The sequence below is a fragment of the Lepidochelys kempii genome, chromosome 2 (assembly GCF_965140265.1).
Source record: "Lepidochelys kempii isolate rLepKem1 chromosome 2, rLepKem1.hap2, whole genome shotgun sequence".
NCBI lineage: Eukaryota > Metazoa > Chordata > Testudines > Cheloniidae > Lepidochelys > Lepidochelys kempii.
The window spans coordinates 258,043,533-258,067,743 of record NC_133257.1 but is presented as its reverse complement, the minus strand read 5'-3'; the positions used below and the strand labels follow the sequence as shown (position 1 = coordinate 258,067,743).

At 46.1% G+C, this 24,211-nt stretch overlaps 1 protein-coding gene across 3 annotated transcripts in view; it reads left to right on the top strand.

Moving 5' to 3' along the window:
* OXSR1 (oxidative stress responsive kinase 1) overlaps window positions 1–24,211 on the top strand; it is a 117,650-nt gene that overhangs the window by 17,524 nt on the left and 75,915 nt on the right. For all 3 annotated transcript variants that reach the window (XM_073334693.1, XM_073334695.1, XM_073334696.1), the window contains one exon: window positions 20,485–20,597. In XM_073334693.1, the coding sequence (XP_073190794.1) occupies window positions 20,485–20,597 (113 nt within the window). The remainder of the gene's footprint in view (window positions 1–20,484; window positions 20,598–24,211) is intronic.

Below are 24,211 nucleotides of genomic sequence, written 5' to 3'. Positions count from 1 at the left end.
AGGAAGGAAGTTTTTCGGGGGGGGGGGGGTAACCCTCAGGAACATGCATTTCAAAGGGTGATTGGACTATTAAAAGTGAGATTTCAGAGTAACAGCCGTGTTAGTCTGTATTCGCAAAAAGAAAAGGAGTACTTGTGGCACCTTAGAGACTAACCAATTTATTTGAACATAAGCTTTCGTGAGCTACAGCTCGCTTCATTGGATGCATACTGTGGAAACTGCAGAAGACATTTCCACAGTATGCATCCGATGAAGTGAGCTGTAGCTCACGAAAGCTTATGCTCAGATAAATTGGTTAGTCTCTAAGGTGCCACAAGTACTCCTTTTCTTTTTTTTTAAAAGTGAGGGACACACACACACACCAGCCATAAGACGTTGGGAGGCGTTCTGAACTGAGAATTTGGTCAGTCCTTTTGCTGAGAACATGTATTAAGGATTTTACTTTGAGCCAAGTCTAGCTTGTTAAGTTTTAGCTACTATGTTTTTCTTTTTCTGTTGTAATAATTTCTGACTTTAATACTTGTATGCACTTAAAATCTGTCTTAGTAGTTAAATAAATTAGTTTTATTTTTTAATGAAAATGAATCCATTGTTGTGTTTAAACTTAGCTGTTCAGTAACTCCATTTAAAGTGGCAAACTGTTGCATATTGACCCCTTACAGGGGCAACAGACCACTAATAATTGTCTAGTAGAGGGCTGGACAGTGCAGAATACATGTTTTTGGGGAAAATATGGGACTGGGGGTGTCTTAGGGTCACTCTGTAGGTAATAATTCCAAGGCTGTTGGAAGCCAGAGTGTGCTTGGTGTGTCTCTGACGGGCTGCTGGAGTCAGTTGCTGGACCAGGGCTGTAGCTGTACACACACTCAAGGTGTGACCTGCAGGCTGAGAGTTACAACAGCAGAGCATTGCAAGACACCCACAGTTGCAGGGCAGGTGGTGACACAGCCCCTCACTGATCTGGATTGCACCCTGGAATGTGATAGTTGGCCACTACAATGGGTGAGGGATAAAACAAATGAGAAATTATTCAAGCTTTGGGAATATGAGATTAGAAATTTGTAATTGAATCCTGACACTTTAAGTATTTTCTCTTAGGAACAGTGACTGAAACAAATAAAATGGCCCTACAATTTACAGAGAATTATAAACAGTCCTGGTATACTCAGGGATTGAATTTACCAGACACTACACTACAAAGTTACATGGACATAAATTGCCTTATGTTGAGCTATATGTGCATGCATCTACAGTCTGTTGTCTCCGGCAGATGAAAGTTCCTTGTTACAGCAATGCGGTAAAACCACATACCTAAATAGTGTAAAGCCGTGGTTGACCTACTGAGATGACAGTGAGAGTGTAGACCTTGGATGACCTGTGGTGACCCTAACAGTCCTCCAACAGCTGTCCCACAATGCCCCATTTCCTGCAACATTGACTGCGCTGGTCACAATTTTAAACTCCAGTGCCCGGTGATGGAGACCAGAAGCTGCCAGCCCAATTAAAGTTCCCCATATGTTTTTTTTGGAATGCCTTTTCCTGGTTGTCTACCTTGGCAAGCACACCTAGCAGCTCACCTTTGCTGTGTGCAACTGCCCAACCGACCATGCTGGCTCCGCGTACGCAGACGGGTACTAGACAAGCTCCTGCCTGAAGCACATAGGAAGTATTGGATCTCTTGGGCCAGTGAGGAGGAGAGACTGCAAGCACAGCTACAGACCAGCTGTAGATCTCCATTTTTCTACAAGCAGATTGCACAGGGGATGCAGAGATCAGCAGCAGTGCTGAGTGAAAGTGACACAACTTCATCAGGGATACCACAAGGCCAGGAAACACAACAATAGATTTGGTGCTGTGCTACCACTGTTACTTCTACAAGAGCTGCATACCATACTTGGCGGACACCCTATCAGCACTCCACAGACCTCTGCTGATACCTCAGAGGAGACAAACTCCTGCTGTGAACAGCCTGGGAGGGGAGAAATGTAGGGGTGTGCACATTGGGGGACTCAAGTCAAGCTGCAAGCCAGGGCTTGTTTGAGACTCTGCCACAGTCTATCCAGTCCTGCCAGCTGAACATGGATGAGCCTGATGAAGGGGAAGAGAATGTGAGTAAGTGTGTGCCTATTTTTCCTTACGATCTTAACGTTTAAAGAGGGCTTCTAGGCCATCCCTAAGTTAATAAGACACATTTCATCGTTTTACTCATATGAGAAATGGTAGAGATGCAATAAATGGAGTTGGTATTTGCTTCTCATTCCCCTTGTAGAGTTAGGCATGCAGGGCATGCGGAGTGGTTTATGCACATATGGATATTCCATTTGTGCTCTTGAGATCTCCATGGTCCTCTCCTGAAGGTTTCTAGGGTGGATGCTTTATTTTTCTCTGCTGTAGGATACTTTCACACGCCACTCTGATGGCTTTGGCAGGCTCATTGCAGTCAGCAGTATACAGGCCCGGGTGGCTTTGACACCAGTAGCAGCTGTTCTGTGCCTTTGTGATCTTCATGTATGAGATGTCAGCTAAAATCACCACTAGCTGTGGAAAATAGTGTCATTGCCATATGCTCAGACCCATGGGAAGAGTGGCTGAAAATTTTATAGCTTCATGGAACAAAAAGTCCACCCTCCCCCATACTTGTGGTGGGCTATATTCACCACAGCTGGGCATGAAGAGCGGCATTGTGCCAGGTGCTTCAAAGTCAAAATGTCAATAAGCATCTCTTATTAAAAGTGGGAATGAGGGAAGAATTTTGAAACTTATCTTTCCTTTGCCATTGCGACTGTCAATCCAATAAAAAAAAAAGTGTACTTGTGGCACCTTAGAGACTAACCAATTTATTTGAGCATAAGCTTTCGTGGGCTACAGCTCACTTCATCGGATGCCTACTGTGGAAAGTACAGAAGATCTTTTTATACACACAAAGCATGAAAAAATGGGTGTTTACCACTACAAAAGGTTTTATCTCCCCCCACCCCACTCTCCTGCTGGTAATAGCTTATCTAAAGTGATCACTCTCCTTACAATGTGTATGATAATCAAGTTGGGCCATTTCCAGCACAATGCTGGAATGCTGAGCCAATGCTGGGCCAATGCTGGAATGTTGGGCCATTTCCAGCATAATGCTGGAAATGGCCCAACTTGATTATCATACACATTGTAAGGAGAGTGATCACTTTAGATAAGCTATTACCAGCAGGAGAGTGGGATGGGGGGAGAGAAAACCTTTTGTAGTGGTAAACACCCATTTTTTCATGCTTTGTGTGTATAAAAAGATCTTCTGTACTTTCCACAGTATGCATCCGATGAAGTGAGCTGTAGCCCACGAAAGCTTATGCTCAAATAAATTGGTTAGTCTCTAAGGTGCCACAAGTACTCCTTTTCTTTTTGCGAACACAGACTAACACGGCTGTTACTCTGAAACCTGTCAATCCAATGGTACATCTGTTTTTATCAGAAGCTCCTCATGTGGTGGCCTGAAGGGGTACCCCTTGCACACATGCAGGAAGCATGACTTTGGAGAGGAAGAGATAGAAGAGGATGAGGGAGGACATGTTCTGTGAGACCCTCCAGGCCTATGCTGCCCTGGATTGTCGTCAAAAGGCTTGCAGTGTGAATATGGCTAACAGCATGGAGAAAAACAGAGGACAGGAAAAAGGCCCAGGAGTCCAAGCAGGACAAGGAGTGGGAAATGCACCAGGACATAATGGGTCTTCTCAAGTAGCAAACTCAAATGCTGCAGGACTTAAAAGTCTAGAAATCCCAGCCTTTCCATCTTTTGTTTTCCTTGGAGAACTCCATAGTCATTGCTTCCTACATCCCTCTCCCCAACATACTACGTGTTCTCACAGGGTGTATCACTAGAAACGGAGGACAGGCTGGAGGGAATGCAGGCAGGATGGACTTTGCCTTCCATATGGACTTGGACCAAACCTAGACACTTACAACAGGGGTGAGATCAGGCTGGAGGGGATTGTGTTCAGGGGTGCTTTTTCCATAGATCTATAACTCTCTTGCGCTCTGGTAGAATAAAGTGTATCTGTTTAGGAAATTCCTTGCTAATGCTGTTTTTCCTTTTTCTACTGCCATGCTGTCCCTGATTGGGTTAACTAGAAACTAGAGCTCTCCCAATGAGGTCGTCGGGGCCGGGGGCAGAGAAGAAATGTGTCTAAGCACCTGGGGGGTGTGGGAGCACACTGGTTCCAGGGTCTAGATGGCTGGATTGTGGGTCTCGCTGCTAAAAATGGGTGTCAGATGTTGGGGTATGCTTTTGGGGAGTGTGCCTGAGTGACCCAGAGCTAGGAACAGAGATCAGTCACTACCCAGATCCAGGAAGCTTAGCAGCTCATGGAATTTAATGGTAGGATCTCATCATAATAAGATTGATTCCCATTGAGAGAGCTGGAGTGGACCTATGGAAAGGGATTGGACTATTAGCCAGTGTGAGATTTGTGATGGGCAGCCACGGAAATTCCCTTGCCCCAAATAATTTTGTTTCCTGGTTCTAAATGTTCAATAACTTCCCAGCCAGGCAATGTCGCCTCTCCTCAGCCTTCCTTCCTCCATATCTGTAGTTTGCAGTTTCATTTGCTGAATATATTGATACGTAAATCTTGATCCACTGCTTTAAGTTTCTTGTCTTTCCCCTCTCCCATCTCTCCCCCATCCCCAAGGAATTTCACAAATAAATCAAATAGCTGCAACTCCTTAAGCACCCTACCACTCAATGCAAGAAAACCACAGCTCCATATATACTAATCTGTGAGAATCCTGGTTCATGTAGGTATAGCATCAATGGACTACATTTGTTTACTCAAACGGACATAAATTTTTTTTATAATTTTATATTTCCACCCCCATTTAGTTATGTTAAAAATGTGTATAACTCTCCCTATGGGGTTTTTCACATGTTGAGTGAGAAAAAGAGCACAGAAAAATCAAAGTTCTATGTTAGGCAAATCAAATTCTTTATTAGTTCAGAACAAATATTGCAGAATGCATAGTGGTTGCCAAAGCAAATGATATTGTAAATTCATAGCTTCAGGAAAACAACCAGTCATATTCATTAATGTGTACGGCAAGCACTACACAGTTCTTAACAACCAAAGCTCGAGGCCCAGAGAAACTCTGGCTGACCATTCAAGTGCTCTTAAAGCCTCCCTCCACCACATAGCTCTGTGCTGGGGTCTTGCAATAGCACTTGTCTGGCTGTTCAAAGTCATGGTTGCAGCTTTTCCCCATTTGTCTCACAGATATTACCATTGGGATATTTTTCTCACTGAGATCCAGTTTAGTGAGTGAACACCACTAGCGTCTCTTCAGTCTATCAAAGGCACATTTGACAGTCATTTTGCACCTGCTGAGTGTGTAGTTGAATCTTTCCTTGGTGCTGTTGTGTCCAGTGTATGGCATTTTGAGCCAGGGGAGCTAAAGGTAGGCTGCCCCTCCGCAAATTGCTATTTGCATTTCAGTATTACCAATGGTAATAGGCTGGTCGAGGAAAGAACATCCCTGCTGCTGAAAATGGGCGTCAGTCATGGGGTCTGCTCCTGGGGAGTGTGCCTGAGTGACCCAGAGCTAGCAACAGTGATCAGGCCAGGGGTCGGCAACCTTTCAGAAGTGGTGTGCTGCGTCTTCATTTATTCACTCTATTTTAAGGTTTCGCATGCCAGTGATACATTTTAACATTTTTAGAAGGTCTCTTTCTAGAAGTCTTTAATATATAACTAAACTATTGTTGTATGTAAAGTAAATAAGGTTTTTAAAATGTTTAAGAAGCTTCATTTAAAATTTAAATTAAAACGCAGAGCCCCCCGGACTGGTGGCCAGGACCCGGGCAGTGTGAGTGCCACTGAAAATCAGCTTGCATGCGTGCCATAGGTTGCCTACCCCTGCACTATGCAAAACTAGGCAGCTTAGTAGCACATGGGATTCAGCGGTAATATCTCTTCACAATAGACTGATGCCCATTGAGAGGGCTGGAGTGGACCAGTTGAGACCATACATAAAGGGATTGGAGTATTAGCCAGTCTGAGATTTGTAACCGATAGCCATGGAAATTCCCTCCCCCCATAAACTTTGTTTCCTGGTTCTAAATGTTCAGTAACTTCCCAGCCAGGCAAGGTCACCTCTCCTGAGCCTCCCTTCCTCCATATCTGTAGCTTTCAGTATCATTTGCTAAATATATTGCATTGCATTAACCTTGATCCACAGCTTTAAGACTCTTGTCTTCCCCTCTCTCGTCCTTCCCCCACCCCCAAGGAATTTGACATAGCTGCAATTCCTGAAGTGGCTTTGTTGCTATGTTTTCACTCCTCTCTAGAGGAGCCTGGAAACCTGTCTTTGTTCAGCCTCTAAAGTAAGGCATGCTGCTGCCATTACCAAAGAGCTGCTCCACTTGTGGCACATCCTGTTGCAGCTTGGCTTAAACCGTGCTTGATATGCTGTTGATATTTCATTGTTTCGCTATAATGAACTGCTATAGTGGGAGCTGGAAAGAGGAGAAGCAAGGAATATTGGGGTGGGGGTAGCGGAAGAGCAGATGATGACTGAGCAGTGAGAGCGGCAGGGAATTATACTCAGAGTCCTCAACTTGGAGGATTCCCTTCCTGCCTGGCCTCAAAGTGATTTGGATTTTCACTGTCTAATTCCAATAAGACCCCTATAGAGATCAGGTCCCTATTGGACTAGGCACTGAACAGACAAACACACTGAGAGATGGTCCCTACCCTGAAGAGCTTACTATCCAGTCAGACATTGGCTGGGACAATAGTTGCATACATGGTTTAGCCTTTGGCTAGTCTGCGTCCAGGGTTTTTTGGTAAAATGGCTTAAAGAGGAAATGCAAATCACAATAGCTTTTTTTTTTTTTTGCCTCTTTATTACATTGGACTGTGACCTGTGGTGCCAGGGGCAGCCCTCACTGGAAATGCCAGGGTCAGGGTAGGCTGAAAAGGGAGAGCAGATACTCCCAAGACTGGTGAGTAACACTGAAGTTAAACTCCCCAACCAGTCACAAACTGTGCTTCTGATTCCCCACGCTGGTTATCAAGTAGTAAAAAAGAAATCACAGCCCCTTTTATTGCATTCCAGTCTTTGGCTCCCAGTCAGCACCTAGGTCCAGTACAGTGAGAAGTTTATTTTAAAAACTCTGCTCACATATACAAAATGTTCTTCTGACCCTAAAGGGTCAGCCACATAGTGGCTGGATCATTACACAAATTTAATCTATTTCCCCTTGTTAAGTATCCGCACACCTTCTTGTCAACTGTCTGAAATGGGCCATCTTGATGATCACTACAAATGTTTATTTTTCTCTTGATAATAGCTCATCGTAATTAATTAGCCTCTTAGAGTTGGTATGGCAACTTTCACCTTTTCATGTTCTCTTATGTGTATATATATCTTCTTACTGTATGTTCCATTCTATACATCCGATGAAGTGAGCTGTAGCCCACAAAAGCTTATGCTCAAATAAATTTGTTAGTCTCTAAGGTGCCACAAGTACTCCTGTTCTGTTCTTTTTGCTGATACAGACTAACACGGCTGCTACTCTGAAACCTATTACCAGGTCAGTATAGGTTTGGATCTTACCCAAAATATGAAAATACCACGCTGCGAGCCAATCCTTGACTGTCTAAAACTAAAGGTTTATTATAAAGAAAAAAGAACAAGGAGAGATGTTTTGTTCAACATCTTTATCAATGATCTGGATGATGGGATTAATTGCACCCTCAGCAAATTTGCAGATGACACTAAACTCGGGGAGAGGTAGATACGCTGGAGGGTAGGGATAGGGTCCAGAGTGACCTAGACACTGGAGGATTGGGCCAAAAGAAACCTAATTTGGGTTCAACAAGGACAAGTGCAGGGTCCTGTACTTAGGAAGGAAGAATCCCATGCCTCGCTACAGGATGGGGACCGACTGGCTGAGCAGCAGCTCTGCAGAAAAGGACCTGGGGATTACAATGGACAAGAAGCTGGATATGAGTCAGCAGTGTGCCCTTGTTGCCAAGAAGGCCAACGGCATATTGGACTATATTAGTAGGCGCATTGCCAGCAGATCGAGGGAAGTGATTATTCCCCTCTATTCAGCACCGGTGAGGCCACACCTGGAGTCAAGCGTCCAGTTTTGGTCCCCCCCACTACAGAAGGCATGTGGACAAATTGGAGAGAGTCCAGCACAGGGCAATGAAAATGATTAGGGGGCTGGGACACATGACTTATGAGGAGAGGCTGAGCGAACTGCGGTTATTTAGTCTGCAGAAGAGAAGAGTGAGGGGGGATTTGATAGCAGCCTTCAACTACCTGAAGAGGGGTTCCAAAGAGGATGGAGCTCAGCTGTTCTCAGTGGTGGCAGATGACAGAACAAGAAGCAATGGTCTCAAGTTGCAGTGGGGGAGGTCTAGGTTGGATATTAAGAAACGCTATTTTACAAGGAGGGTGGTGAAGCACTGGAATGGGTTACCTATGGAGGTGGTGGAATCTCCATCCTTAGAGGTTTTTCAGGCCTGGCTTCACAAAAGTCTTGGCTGGGATGATTTAGTTGGTGTTGGTCCTGCTTTGAGAAGGGGATTGGATTAGATGAACTCCTGAGGTCTCTTACCATTTAACATAGAATATTAGGATTGGAAAAGAGTCACATATGTACAAAGACTTCAAAGTCCATATATCCGGTTTCTAGCAGTATTGGTGAGTTTGCTGAGTTGAAAGTCCCTCTGGAACACATCCACAGCTTGGATGGGTCATTCAGTCCTTTGTTCAGAGCTTCTGTTTGTAGGAAAGTTCCTGGAGAGTTAAGAAGCAGGATTGAAGACAAAATGGAGAAGATGCAGCTGGCTTTTTATAGTCTTTTGCCATGCGGCCTGTGCTTTCTTTGTTTTAAACAGAAGTTGCCCAGCACATGGCTTGAAAGCCTTAAAGTTCTGTCCATAGGCATGTCCCTGCATGCTTTGCTGAGTCATAAGATGTATCTGCCTTCTCTCAATGGGTCAGTTGTATAGGCAATGGTCATTAATGAGCCATCAAGCAGGCTAGGCAGTGCTGATGCCAAACTGTCTGGGGGTGTCACCCAGAAGCATAGCACAAGTTTGAAATACAGACAGACATATCTGTAACTCCTAATACAAAAGTGATTTAAACACATAAATTAGATGATCATATCTAGCAAATTATAACATTTTTGCAGGTACCTTACATGGCCTATCTGGTATAACGCATTGCAATTTTACAATATTAATATTCATAATATCCTCAAGTGTCCCCCAGATTCCGTACAGCATCACATGGGCGTTGACTCTTTTGCTGGAGAATTTGGCTTATAGTTGTGATATGGTCTGAAACATCTGCAATTCTGCCAGCCCCAGTGAAGAGTGTAGTGGGAGCTGTGCAGTAGCCATGGTGGGATGTACAGCGCAATGTTGGGGTTTACTCAGGTAGAGTCTGAGGCCTTGTTTACACTGGTAAGTTTCTACGCAGTAAAGCAGCTTTCCGTGTTTTAACTCCCGAGGTGTACACACTGCTAAGCCACTTAATGCGTAGAAACTGTGCAGTTGCAGCACTGTAAAAAAAACCACCTTGATGAGAGGCAAACAGCTTTCTGCGCCATGGCTACAGCACCGCAGTGCCAGTGTAGACACCGTAGTTGATTACAGCGCTGCAGTTGGCCTCTAGGAGGTGTCCCACAATGCCTGTTCTCACCTCTCTAGTCATTGGTTTGAACGCCGCTGCCCTGTCCTCAGGTGACCAACTGTGAGCCCCACCCCTTAAATTCCTTGGGAATTTTGAAAGTTCCCTTCCTGTTTGCTCGGTGATGCATGCAGTGGTCTCAGCGCATCTTTCCAGGTGACCATGACTGTTCCACGCACCAGGCGATTCCCCCACTTGGAGCAATGCCGAGCTGCTGGACCTCATCAGCATTTGGGGAGAGGAGGCTGTCCAGTCCAAGCTTCGCTCCTGCCATAGGAATTATGATACCTACAGACAGATTTCATGATGCATGACGGAAAGGGGCCATGACGGGGAAACACTGCGGTGCCATGTCAAAATGAAGTAGCTGTGGAATGTCTACCACAAGGCGCAGGAGGCAAACCGCTGCTCCGGTGCTGCGCCCACGAGGTGCTGGTTCTACAAAGAGCTGGATGTGATATTCGGTGGCCACCCCACCTCCACTGCGAAGGCCACTGTGGATACTTTGGCGGCTTGCATGCCAGTCGGGAGTGGACTGAGCCGGGAGGAGGAAATTTTAGATGAGAATGTGGAGGGGGACCCAAAGGCAGAGGACAACTTGGAGGCCGGAGGTCAGAGATGCATGCAGCCAGGTGCTCCTCTCTACTCTGGAGGAGGCTAGTCAATCACAGCTGTCAGAGCTTGGTGAAGCGCAAACAGGAGAGGAGGCCCCGAGTAAGTGGCTTTGATTTTGGGAATTGCTGAAGTGAGTGTTTGGGGGCAGGAGGGTTGCAGAAAGCAGGCTTGTGTGTGTATGATGCGGGTACCACCACATGCCTAGTCTGAGCGGTGGAACAGGGTGTTGATTGACTCCCTCACTTCATGGGAATCTGCCTCAGATCTCCACGAAACTCTCATGGAGATACTAGGCAATCCGCTGCCGCAGGTTCTTTTGCAGAGCTGCTTTGTTTCTTGCCCCATTAAGGGGTAACTTTCCCGTGCCATTCTGCCATCACAGTGGGCGACACCGTTGCTGCACACTGGCAAGTTGCATAAGGGCCAGGGTGGAAGCCGCAGTCTTGGAGAAGACCCTCCCTTGATTCCCTGCTCACCCTCAGCAGCAAGGTATCTTCCATAATGAACACAGCCTTCGGAAAATGTGGGGACAGTAATGATTATAAGCCCACCCCCCACCCTCCCCACAGTGCTGGCTCTCCCCAAGAGCCATGTGCCCAGTGTACAGTATGGTCCTGGAACACTGATTTTTCCCTGCCCCTGTGGTTACTCACCATTTTGGGGGTCTTGTGGTTCATGTGTGCTTGCCTGGGATCAACCAGTTAGTGATTGGTATATGAATAGTGACTGTTTTAAATCACTGAATCAGTCGTCTGTATGTTGCAAACAATAGTGGTTCTGTAAAATGTTGCATTTTGGCATCACAGATATGACCTTGGGAGCACTGTTCCCTCTTAGCTGTGCGCTTGTGCATGTGCGCACAGATCCTAAAGCCTGCGTGCACGGCAAAACACTGCGCGCACAAAAATTTGCACAGAAGAAATATTTTGCGCACACGGCCTGTCAAAAATTAGAGGGAAAGTTGCTTGGGAGCCCAGCCTCCCTCTTTATCGCTGGCTGAATGGCTACACAGAATTAGAAAGCAGCCACGAAGAATTAAAGAGGAATTTCTGTGTGATGTCATGATGCACTGCGGGACGGCAAGAAGAGGGACCAAAAGGAGAATGCGGCGTGCCAGAAGGAAGCCGCAAAGCGGCTCTTAAATGTTATGGAGCGCCAAGCAAACACGCTCCAGGCGCTACTAGCACTGCAAACGAAGCAGCTCCGTGTCCGCTGTCCCCTGCAGCGCCTGTCACAAAACTCTTTCCCATGAGCCCCCCAGCCAACACACTCTTATCAACCTCCTGGCTCCAGTCTGTACCCGCTGCATTCCACTCCTGTCAGAGTCCAGCCCTGCAGACTCCCAATCACCACTGCACTCAACACTCTTCCCTCTGCAGTTTAGCCCTGCTGAAGTACAGTACTCGCTGCACTATACTCCAAAGGAGAAGGCTGGATACGATCCCTGGATATACACAAATTTTTAACCTTCCTGGGACCCCACCTCCTCCTGGGACCCTCCCTTCCCCTATTCCCTCACTGCTGATGTGTTTTTTTTTGTTTGTCTCTCTCTCTCCTCTGGTTGGTCTTTTTTTAATAAAAGAATTGTTTTGGTTTGAAAGCGATCTTTATTCCATTAATTGAATGCAAATAGAGCCCTGCAAAGCAACAGACAGTTTTCTAAAACCTTGACAGTGCATTGTCTGCACCAGTCACAATCACCCCCTAGCATTTCAAGCACTACACTCCTGAGCATAGCAACAAATATTAGTGGCTTTCAGCTTAAAATTGTTTCCTCATGGTATCCCTGATCCTCGTGGCCCCGCGCCGCGTCCCTCTAATAGCAGTGGTCTCTGGCTCTTCAAATTCAGCCTTTAGGCGCTGAGCCTCAGTGGTCCAGCCCTGAGTGAAGCTTTCACCCTTCCCTTCACAAATATTATGGAGTGTACAGCACATGGCTATAAGCATAGGAATATGGTCATTGGTTAGGTCCAGCCTTCCATGCAGGCAGCACCAGCGGGCCTTTAAATGGCCAAAAGTACACTCCTCAGTCATTCTGCACTTGCTCAGCCTGTTGTTGAACTGCTCCTTGCTGCTGTCAAGGTGCCCTCTGTATGGCTTCATAAGCCATGGCGTTAAGGGAAGGGGTAGGCAGGGTCTCCCAGGATCACAGTGGGCATTTAGACTTCCCCTATGGTGATCTTCTAATCCGGGAAGAAAGTCCCTGCTTGCAGCTTCCTGAACAGGCCAGTGTTCCGAAAGATGTGTGCGTCATGCACCTTTCTGGACTAGCCTGCTTTAATGTCTGTGAAATGCCCAGGGTTATCCACAAGTGCCTGGAGAACCATTGAGAAATGCCCCTTGCGATTAATGTACTCGGTGGCTAGGTGGTCTGGTGCCAGAATTGGAATGTGTGCCATCTATTGCCCCTCCGCAGTTAGGGAAGCCCATTTGTGCAAAGCCATCCACAATGTCACGCATGTTGCCCAGAGTCACGGTCTTTTGGAGCAGGATGCGATTAATGGCCATGCACGCTTCCGTCAGCATGAGTCCAATGGTCGAATTTCCCACTCTGAACTGGTTAGTGATCGATCGATAGTCTGGAGTAGCCAGCTTCCACAGTGCAGTCGCCATGCGCTTCTCAAATGGCAGGGCAGCTCTTGTTCTCATGTTCTTGTGCCACAGGGCTGGGGCAAGCTCATCACAGAGTCCCATCAATGTGGTTTTTCTCATCTGAAAGTACTGCAGCCACTGCTCGTCATCCCAGACGTGCATGACAATGTGATCCTATCACTCAGTGCTTGTTTCCTGAGCGCAAAAGCGGCGTTCCACTGTGGTCAGCACCTCCATGAATTCCACAAGCAATCTTGTGTCCTTGATCTTGCCATGCATAGTAGCTATGTCAAACTGCTCTTGCCGTTGTAGTTTAAGGAATAACTCCACTGCTACTCATGACGTGCAGGCAGCGTATTGATCAACAGTGCGGGACCCATTCTTGTAGACCGAAGAGGCAGAGCAGAACATGCAGTACACAAACCGTTGAAGGAGGGTTCCAAATGTGGGCAGAAGCACATGGATTGCTGGGATGCGAAGGAATGCATCATGGGGCATAGGGACATGACCCAGGCTGCCCTGCACTGCCCTCTGCCTTCCCACAATTGTTAGCGGCAGAAGAGGAAGAGATACTCTGTTGGATGGCTGCCCAGAGTGCCGCAAAGACCACCGCAAGTGCCGCAAGCATGAACACACTATTGTGTAGGCGGCTGACTCTGTGAACGCACAACAGCAATTTCCCTTCAGTGCTCTCTGAGAGGCGCTGTGACTCTGCCAGTGTAGACATACCCTAATTGTTTTCAACCTTCAGCTGTGATTTTTGTTCTTTAGTGGAGGACTTGAAGTCAAGACACTTGTATTTCTAAAATGTAAGAAGCCAGCAAGAAAAGCTTGTTCAGAACTTCAGACTTGCTAAAGGAACAGCGAAGGCACAAAAGTGCTTTGTTGTTTGCTGCTGAAAAGATGCTTAACGAGGGAGACTGGGCCCTGGTCTACACTAGGACTTTAGGTCGAATTTAGCAGCGTTAAATCAATGTAAACCTGCACCTGTCCACACGATGAAGCCCTTTATTTCAACTTAAAGGGCTCTTAAAATTGATTTCCTTACTCCACCCCTGACAAGTGGATTAGCTCTTAAATCGGCCTTGCTGGGTCAAATTTGGGATACTGTGGACACAATTCGACGGTATTGGCCTCCGGGAGCTATCCCAGAGTGCTCCATTGTGGCCGCTCTGGACAGCACTCTCAACTCAGATGCACTGGCCAGGTAGACAGGAAAAGAACTGCGAACTTTTGAATCTCATTTCCTGTTTGGCCAGCGTGGCAAGCTGCAGGTGACCATGCAGAGCTCATCAACAGAGGTGACCATGATGGAATCCCAGAATCACAAAAGAGCTCCAGCATGGACCGAAAGCGAGGTATGGGATCTGATTGCTGTATGGGGAGAGGAATCCATGCTATCAGAACTCCGTTCCAGTTTTTGAAATGCCAAAACCTTTGTCAATCTCCCAGGGCATGAAGGACAGAGGCCATAACAGGGACCCGAAGCAGTACCGCGTGAAACTGAAGGAGCTGAGGCAAGCCTACCAGAAAACCAGAGAGGCGAACGGCCGCTCCGGGTCAGAGCCCCAAACATACAGCTTCTGTGATGAGCTGCATGCCATTTTAGGGGGTTCAGCCACCACTACCTCAGCCGTGGTGTTTGACTCCTTCAATGGAGATGGAGGCAACACGGAAGCAGGTTTTGGGGATGATGATGATGAGGTTGTAGATAGCTCACAGCAAGCAAGCGGAGAAACTGGTTTTCCCGACAGCCAGGAACTGTTTCTCACCCTGGACCTGGAGCCAGTACCCCCCGAACCCACCCAAGGCCTCCTCCTGGACCTGGCAGGTGGAGAAGGGACCTCCGGTGACTGTACCTTTTTAAAATACTATACATGGTTTAAAAGCAACCATGTGAAAGGATTAATTTGCCCTAGCGTTTGCGGCTCTCCTGGATGTACTCCCAAAGCCTTTGCAAAAGATTTCTGGGGAGGGCAGCCTTATTGCGTCCTCCATGGTAGGACACTTTACCACTCCAGGCCAGTAACACGTACTCGGGAATCATTGTACAACAAAGCATTGCAGTGTATGTTTGCTGGCGTTCAAACAACATCCGTTCTTTATCTCTCTGTGTTATCCTCAGGAGAGTGAGATATCATTCATGGTCACCTGGTTGAAATAGGGTGCTTTTCTTCAGGGGACACTCAGAGGTGCCCATTCCTGCTGGGCTGTTTGCCTGTGGCTGAACAGAAATGTTCCCCGCTGTTAGCCATGGGGAGGGTTGAGGGGGTAGCCATGCAGTGGGGGGAGGCAAAATGCGACCTTATAACGAACGCACATGTGCTATGTATGTAATGTTAACAGCAAGGTTTACCCTGAAAGAGTGTAGCCACTGTTTTATAAAATGTGTCTTTTTAAATACCGCTGTCCCTTTTTTTTTCTCCACCAGCTGCATATGTTTCAATGATCACAGGATCTTCTCCTTCCCAGAGGCTAGTGAAGATTAGAAAGGAAAAAAAACGCACTCATGATTAAATGTTCTCCGAGCTCATGTCCTCCCACACTGACAGAGCACAGACGAATGCGTGGAGGCAAATAATGTCAGAGTGCAGGAAAGCACAAAATGACCGGGAGGAGAGGTGGCGGGCTGAAGAGAGTAAGTGGCGGGCTGAAGACAGGGCTGAAGCTCAAATGTGGCGGCAGCGTGATGAGAGGAGGCAGGATTCAATGCTGAGGCTGTTGGAGGATCAAACCAGTATGCTCCAGTGTATGGTTGAGCTGCAGCAAAGGCAGCTGGAGCACAGACTGCCACTACAGCCCCTGTGTAACCAACCGCCCTCCTCCCCAAGTTCCATAGCCTCCACACCCAGACGCCCAAGAACGTGGTGGGGGGGCCTCCGGCCAACCAGCCACTCCACCACAGAGGATTGCCCAAAAAACAGAAGGCTGTCATTCAATAAATTTTAAAGTTGTAAACTTTTAAAGTGCTGTGCTTAAAGTGCTGTGTGGCATTTTCCTTCCCTCCTCCACCACCCCTCCTGGGCTACCTTGGTAGTCATCCTGCTATTTGTGTGATGAATGAATAAAGAATGCATGAATGTGAAGCAACAATGACTTTATTGCCTCTGCAGGCGGTGATCGAAGGGAGGAGGAGAGGGTGGTTAACTTACAGGGAAGTAGAGTGAACCAAGGGGCGGGGGGTTTCATCAAGGAGAAACAAACAGAACTTGAAAGTGCCCTTACGCATGCGAAAGTTTCGCAGCCACTGGGAATCGTCTCAGACCCGCAACGCTGTGCGGTCCCACCAGTCTGTGCTTGTTTCCCGAGCCCAGAATCGGCGTTCCACAGCATGAACCTGACCCATTAGCACCATGATGCATGCATTGGCAGGGCCCATGCTTTCAGAGAAATCTGTGTCCATGTTCTGATCACTCACGTGACGGCGCTGACGTCGCCTCCTCGCCCGGTATCGCTGTGCCAGGTTCTGGTGCTGCATATACTGCTGGATAATGCGTGTGGTGTTTAATGTGCTCCTAATTGCCAAAGTGAGCTGAGCGGCCTCCATGCTTGCCTTGGTATGGCATCCGCACAGAAAAAAGGCACGGAACGATTGTCTGCCGTTGCTCTGACGGAGGGAGGGGCGACTGACGACATGGCTTACAGAGTTGGCTTACAGGGAATTAAAATCAACAAAGGGGGTGGCTTTACATCAAGGAGTATTTCAGGCAGGACTTCACAGAGGGTTCCAATAAGAAATGGTGCACCTAAGTAATTGTTCTTATTGGAACAAGCAGGTTGGTCTGGCCTCTGATTGATACATGGCTAGATTTACCTCGCTGCACCTTCTCTGTGAGTGACTGCAGTGTGACCTAGAGGAATGAGTCCCCTAGACAGGGGAGGGGGGAAGCAAATGAGTACAAAACAAATCTGGTCTATTTCTTGTTTTGATCCACTCCATCTATCTTTTACATCTTTGGCTGGCAGCAGATGGTGCAGTAGGACTGCTAGCCATCCTCATCTCTTGCCTGCCTGGCAGAAGATGGTACAGTAAGACTGCTAGCAATCCGTATCGCCTGCCTGCTCACCATAAGATGGTTCAATAGGACTGACTGCAGGACTAAAGAGAATGACCTGCTCAAGTCACTCCAAATTTAGTCCCTGCGCCCATGTCTGCCTAGGCGCTCCCAGCCGACGTGGCCAGGAGCACCTCGGACATGACGATGATGGCTACCAGTCGTACTGTACCGTCTGCTGCCACAAGGCAGTGGGTTGATGCTGCTGTGTAGCAATGCAGTACCAAGTCTGCCAGCACCCAGGAGACATACGGTGACAGTGAGCTGAGCGGGCTCCATGCTTGCCGTGGTATGGCGTCTGCACAGGTAACTCAGGAAAAAAGGTGCAAAACGATTCTCTGCTGCTGCTTTCACGGAGGGAGGGAGGGAACGGGGGCCTGACGATATGTACCCAGAACCACCCGCGACAATGTTTTAGCCCCATCAGGCATTGGGATCTCAACCCAAAATTCCAATGGGCAGCGGAGACTGTGGGAACTGTGGGATAGCTACCCACAGTGCAATGCTCCGGAAGTCTACTCTAGCCTTGGTACTGTGGAAGCACTCTGCCGAGTTAATGCACTTAATGCACTTAGAGCATTTTCTGTGGGGAGACACACACTCGAATATATAAAACTGATTTCTAAAAAAAACGACTTCTATAAATTCAACCTAATTTCGTAGTGTAGACATACCCTGGGAGTATGAGGAAATGCCAACACTGCACTTTCCTTGCCTTTGTTGTCACGTCTGCGTATTCTGCTCCTTTCATCTTGAGTCCCCTTGAGTTTTTGTTGTTTTTTCAGTTTGCTTCTCAAGAACAGCAGAGTCCTAAAATCTGAAGAAGTAGACTTAAAAAAACAACTCCCCCTCCCCCTCCCAGTAAACCTGACCAAGACTCCTCAGGGGTAAGGAGTCCCATAAGAATTCAGCATGAATATAACCTGAGCACGGTACCATGCAGGCATAGTAATCATGTCCAGTTTTAACACAGTGGTTATGTCTTGCAAGCCTGTCACACAGCTAATTTTCTCCTCTTAATTCCTGCATCCAACTCCTAAGCGCTCCCCACCCTCACATCCCTTCTCCCTTTAGTCCAGCCAAAGCCACAGCTATCATGGTCTTCCTCTCCTGAATCTCTAAGCATGTTTCCTCTTTCCTGACTGTCTGTGCAGATTCTCCATGCCCCCTCCGCCAAGTTCATCCCCTGATTCTGTTCCACAGCTTCATTTTTGAAGCACTGGATGATAGGCAGTCCTGTTAATACAGCAGTTCTTCTTACCCTTCCCCCTCTACCCGTGCTCCACCCAAGCCTTTCCTGGCAGCTTTCGTGTTGCCCTCTGTGCTAGGAACAGTCTGTGAATTAATGAATGCCTGGAAATATATGACCCTCTTCCTCAAAACTTCTCAGAAGCCAGCTGCTGCATGATACAGTCCAGCTGTAATGACCATAGACTCTTGTGTTCTGCATTCCACCTCTTTTAGATTGTGTGCCTTTAGACTGTAACCAGTGGTTGTCAATAGGCAGACTGTGGGTCAAATCCAGACTGCCAGATCTTTTGAACGGACCCCAAAATCTTTTTATTTACTCATCATTTTTGGGTGGGATTTTTAAAATTATTTTCTCTGGAGTCTGGGCCTTTACTAGACCTTGACCAAGAAATTTGGACCTTAAGGAAAAAAAAAAAGACTGCCTTGCTGTCTTAAGTTAAGGGACTCTGCTAGCAAAGTGTACCCACTGTACAGAGTACACGTACCTCACCACATAAAGAAAACGGGGATCTCGCATTTCCGGTCTGCTAGATACTGGAAGAGGATCTGAAGAGTGACATCATTGGGTTGGGTCTTTGAGCTTTTATTTGTCAAACTTTGATCACAGCTGTCCCTCTAAATCCTCAGGGTTGTGTTCTGACCTCTTCGTTCTCCACCAATGCTTTTATTTAAAGATTTGTTTCTCGTTTATAAGACTTGCTGTAAGGAAAATATTGATGTTAGCCATTTGTGTACAGCTTCAACAGCCTTTGTTTAAAAATTGGACTGTCAAGCTCTCCCCCGTTCTCTTTCTAACCTTATTAATTAAAATAAGTAAAAATGGAGGGTGACCAAGCCAACTGTGCTTGAACGGTGTCACAGAATGATGGGGTGGATTTTGTGATATTAAAAATAGAAACTTCTAGCTCTTCTGTCTGCAATGAAGGAGCCAAGCAAACAGGAAAAATTAACACCAGTGCCTCTTCCTCCCTATCTGCCAGCCTGATAAAATTTCGTAAAGGTTTGGGAGCTATGTGCATTATCTTTGTGAATGACAATGTTGCTAGATAGTGTTTAGAACAGAGTCATTAGCTTGAGTTTGTATCTTCTCCTCCAATGCTGCATTGTTGCCTTTTCTTAGACATGGTAGGAATAGCAATGATTCAGAAATGGGCAACAAAAAGTGATCGGGGGCGTGTGCATCTGAGGGCCTCGGAATGCAGCTTTGTGGGAAGAGAGCTTGCAAACACTAGGATGACTTAGCTTGGGAAAGGAGGTGTGTATAAATAATAAATGGCATAGCTGAGACCTTTTGGAAGCTTCTTTTAAACTGCAGATGCCAAGTGTCCTTTTTTACCAATGGATTTCTCCCAGGGGCAGAGTTGAGATGACTGAAGGCCGTTCGTAACTTCTTGGCCTTCCTCTGCTGGTAGACAGTTCTCTCCCACCGCTGGGCAGTCCGCAGCTGCTGACTTTCTCTGCTTTCTTCCTGACTTCCTGCTGTTTTGCTGCACAGAGCAACAGTTATGGGAGAAAGATACAGAGAGCTATCCCTGTATCCTTCGCAACCCAGGATCCCCATCTCTTTTGGGACCTGGGTGGAGAGGGAAAATGGCTGAAAGCTGGAAAAGGGGAAAGCTGATCCTAGTTTTAAGGATAGAAGGAAAATGAGTTGGACGCTGCGGTATTGTGCTAGTATGAGAGACCTGGAGTTGAACACCTGAAGAATGGATCCAAATGAAGCCAATTAATGCATCTTCATCTCCAAACTGAGGGAAATGTGAAAAGCTATTTAGACTCTTTCCAATGTTTTTTAGTTATAACCTGTGTTGGTAGCAAAACAGATGGTACAGTTTGTTTTTGAAAAATTAGAATAGATGCATCAGGTTAATAACTTATTTTAGTCATGTTACTCCTCCCCTTCCCCCCAGTCAATCCACAAGGGTCAAATCCTGCTCTTCTCATTCACCCAAATAGTCCTGTTGACTTCAGTGGGGCTGTCTGATTGAGTAAGAGCAAGATTTAGCTTGCCCAGTTCTGATGATCTCTCATAAAGATCTGCATTGTTTCTGTTCTGCTAACCTTGTGCTTCAATAGATGCATTCTATTTGGCTTGCTGAGCTATGCAGAACTTAGTATGGTAGAACTTTCCCTTTTTAAGGGGATTGGATTCCTCAAGCCTTCACCTGGTTTTGCAATTAGCAGTCACCAGGATTTGTAATATTGGTTTCTCCAAATTCTCTACCTTCCTGCAACAGTCCTACAAGAGCTGGTGTTAATTATTTCTCTTTCTCTTTCCTTCCAGGGAGTGGAGCAACAGCTGTGGTGCAAGCAGCCTATTGTATCCCGAAAAAAGAGAAGGTGGCAATTAAACGGATCAATCTCGAGAAATGTCAGACCAGCATGGATGAACTCCTGGTACACAATTATATAAATTTTTGTTTGGGAAAACTACTCTAGTTAGCATAATCTTCTGCTCAGTTCTGAGATGCCTTTAAACAACCCTTCTTGGAAAGTTATGATCTTGAGGATGATGAGCCTTCCCTCCCCCTTTGTGGTTGCATGGTTTAAAGACGCGCCCCCCCCCCATAAGATCCCAAGTGTAGGACACAATGTGTGACCAAAGACCCAGCGGGTCAAATTATGGAGGCGTTATTCACACGGAGCATTTACTCATGTAGTCCCATTCATTTGGATGGGACTAAATGCACATGAGTAAGGACTCAGCCAGTGTTTTTTGAGGGCTCTACAATCTGAACCAAAATGAGAGGGACATAATTACTCTTGTAGGAAATACTGTGGGATTCATTACTTGTATGTGAATACATTCCTCCACTTCCCCCCAGGCCTTCTCATTCTCGACTAGTAGCAGCTTTTGTGGCAGCTAGTAGCCCTGTAAATAACACCAACTCTGTTCAGGACAGATGTAGCAGTAGCATTGCATTACATTACTCCCATTACATGCTGGCTTACCAAAATCCCTTTAATATTTTAACTGCTGATTCTGTCAGGCTGCTGTTATAATTCATGGTTATTCCCTCTTTGCTGTAGTGTGCATGGTGGTGGGCTTGCTTTCTAGCCAGGCACATTCCCTTCTGTAACAGCTATTCTCCTTTTTGTGGGGGTTAATTATAACTTAAATACTGGCCAGAATTTCCCTCCCTTTGGGTCCTGACAGCCAGTAATGGTAGCCTTATTAATCATCAGACAACAGAGAAGCATCATCATGAAGAGAACTAACAGGCAATGTGGTTTGGTGGCTGGTGGTTAGAACACAGGATTGGGAGCCAAGAACTCGTGGGTTCTGTTTCTAGCTCTTACTGTACAAATTTGGGCAAAACACTTCAAATTCTGAGCTCCGGTTGTCATCTATTAAGTGGTTACAATACTTGTCAGACTCTCAAGTGTTGTAAATCTGTACTTGTAGAGAGGAGAAAATGTGCTATACAAGTGCAGTTGTTTTTAACGTATCTGTAGGAGCTTTAAGCCCTGTCTCTGACCAAGTGAGTCTAAACACCATTATGGCTCTAGCTAGTCTAGGGGGATCCGGATCTCTCTTCCCTCCCACAATCATGATCTTTCCTCTTGGCAACATATCCTGTCACAATTTTAATGCCTTCTGTGTAGTTTGTGGTCCCCGGTCCTCACTATATTCCTAACTGCTTTACCACAAACTAAAACTGAGATCAGTATTTGAGCAATTGCCAATTTCAGCTAAAAGGCTTATATTCAGAAAGCTCTGCAGTAGAGACTTGGCATGTAATTTTAGATAAAAATGTCCACTAATTACATATCTTAATCTCCAGCTGACCCATTCTTCAAAATACCTCCATTTTATCTCATAATGAATAGGACTGCAATGAATCGCTGCTTTCTTCTCTCATGAAGTCCCAATTATGTGACATGATTTAGTGCTGGCCCCTTCTGCAGGCTTGATTACAGGCTGCTGTGAAGAAGAAATGTCAAGTCATGCTTTAGGATGACTCTAAACCATGATCATTTTAAAAATAAAACATACAGGAATAATCTCTTGGGCAGATACTTGGGTTAAAGACAGGAATCAAAGGGTGTCTTTCTGCACCTGTAAACTGAAAAGTAGACTCTTACAGGTTACATCAGAATATAAGAACAGCCATACTGGGTCGGACCTATGGTCCATCTTGCCCAGTATCCTGTCTGTCAACAGTGGCCCGTGCCACATGCTTCAGAGGGAATGAACAGAACAGGGAAATTTTGAGTGATACATCCCCTGTGATCCAGTCCTTGCTTCTGGCAATTGAAGGCTTATGGACACTCAGAGCATGGGGTTGCATCCCTGACCATTTTGGCTAATAGCCATTGATGGACCTGTCCTCCATGAACTTATGTAATTCTCTGTTGGACCCTGTTATACTTTTGGCCTTCACAACATCCCCTGGCAATGAGTTCCACAGGTTGACTGTGCATTGTGTGAAGATGTACTTTCTTTAGTGCTAAAGCCAAGTGAATTGATCATTATAATCAATAAAATATGTATTAAAGGGGGTCCGATGGACATTAATTTTGATACTGCCAATGAAAACAGCCATGCACTTGAAGTGTCTGCTGCTCAAATGTGGTTGTGTCAGTAATTTGGCCAAGAACAAAAGGGGCATGAGATAACAAAAGAAATATTGATTTCCCAACTGAGAACAATAAATCTCTTATGTTAATATCAGAATAAAATATGGTTGAGTTCTCTGTTGCTCAGTCATGGCAATGAAATAGCATGTGTGAGGATGGTCCGTTTCTGTTTAACGCAGCGAGGCCTGAATGGTCAGAACTGATTAGCGTTTTTTGCCACCCCACTGGAGACACATGATTTGTTCAGAAGGTGGTGCTCAGTATCCTCTGAAAACCATGACCCTTTAAAGTGTCTCTAGTTGGGTGAAAATATAAGCCTGACTTTATTTTAGCCATGCTCGCTTATTTGTTGTGTTATACCTGTCTTCACCCTTCATCTGTTCTATTGTTAAACTCTAAGCTCTTTGGGACTTGGACTATTTTTTCAAGTTTGTACAGCAACTCAGCATGATGGGTCCCCTGTCTTGGTTTGGGCCATTGAGCATGACTGTGATATAAATCAACAATTATTTCTGTTGCATTAGCACTGGAGGCCTCAATCAAGTTCAGGGGCTCCCTTATTCCATGCGCTGCACAAAGGATGGCATTGCCCCTGCCCAGTGGATGAACCAAACATTTTTGTATTTTGTGTAGTTTTATCAAGTTCCCTTATTCCTCAGTTTTCAAAGGTAGAGAATCCTAGTCTTTTTTTAAATTTCTCTGTGTGCATTTTGCCATCATTCTAATAGCTTTTATGAAACCTGTCTAGTTCTGCAATATTCATCTTTATATTTATGGTTTTTTTTAAAACCTTGTTTTGATGAAGGCCAAAATGGAATCCAAGAATAAATATTTTAAAAAAGAAATGCCAGAAATTGTCGCTGGTGTATGGTACACCCCTATATCATGCCATTAGAAACATAAACTAGTGTGCTTTACTAGATCCATTATCCCTCTGTTGTGCTGATCAGGGACTCCAAGCATAATAGTCAGCTTACGACAACAAACATTCCATTCTGTCCCCTGGCAGCAAAATCCTTGCTTTTGTGTAATAAAACGCTGCCCACTCATCAAGAGCTGGGACAGAAAATGACATACGGGGCTCAGTCAACTCTAATTCCCTACAGCACTTCAGACCAGTGGACGTTTTGGGGGGATTATTGTTTTGGGGTGAGGTAGGAAATATTTATCCCCACTTTGTTTGGTCAAGGGGCTAAAATTGCATAGATCTGAGGGGCTATACCGGGGTAGGCAAACTTTTTGTCCTGAGGGCCACATCGGTGTTGCAAAACTGTATGGAGGGCTGGATAGGGAAGGCTGTGCCTCCCCAAACAGCCTGACTCCTGACCCCTCCCACCCCCTGACTGCCCCCCTCAGAATCCCTGACCCAACCGCTCCCTGTCCCCTGACTTCCCCCCTGACAGCCCTCCCCGGGACTCTCTCACACCTAT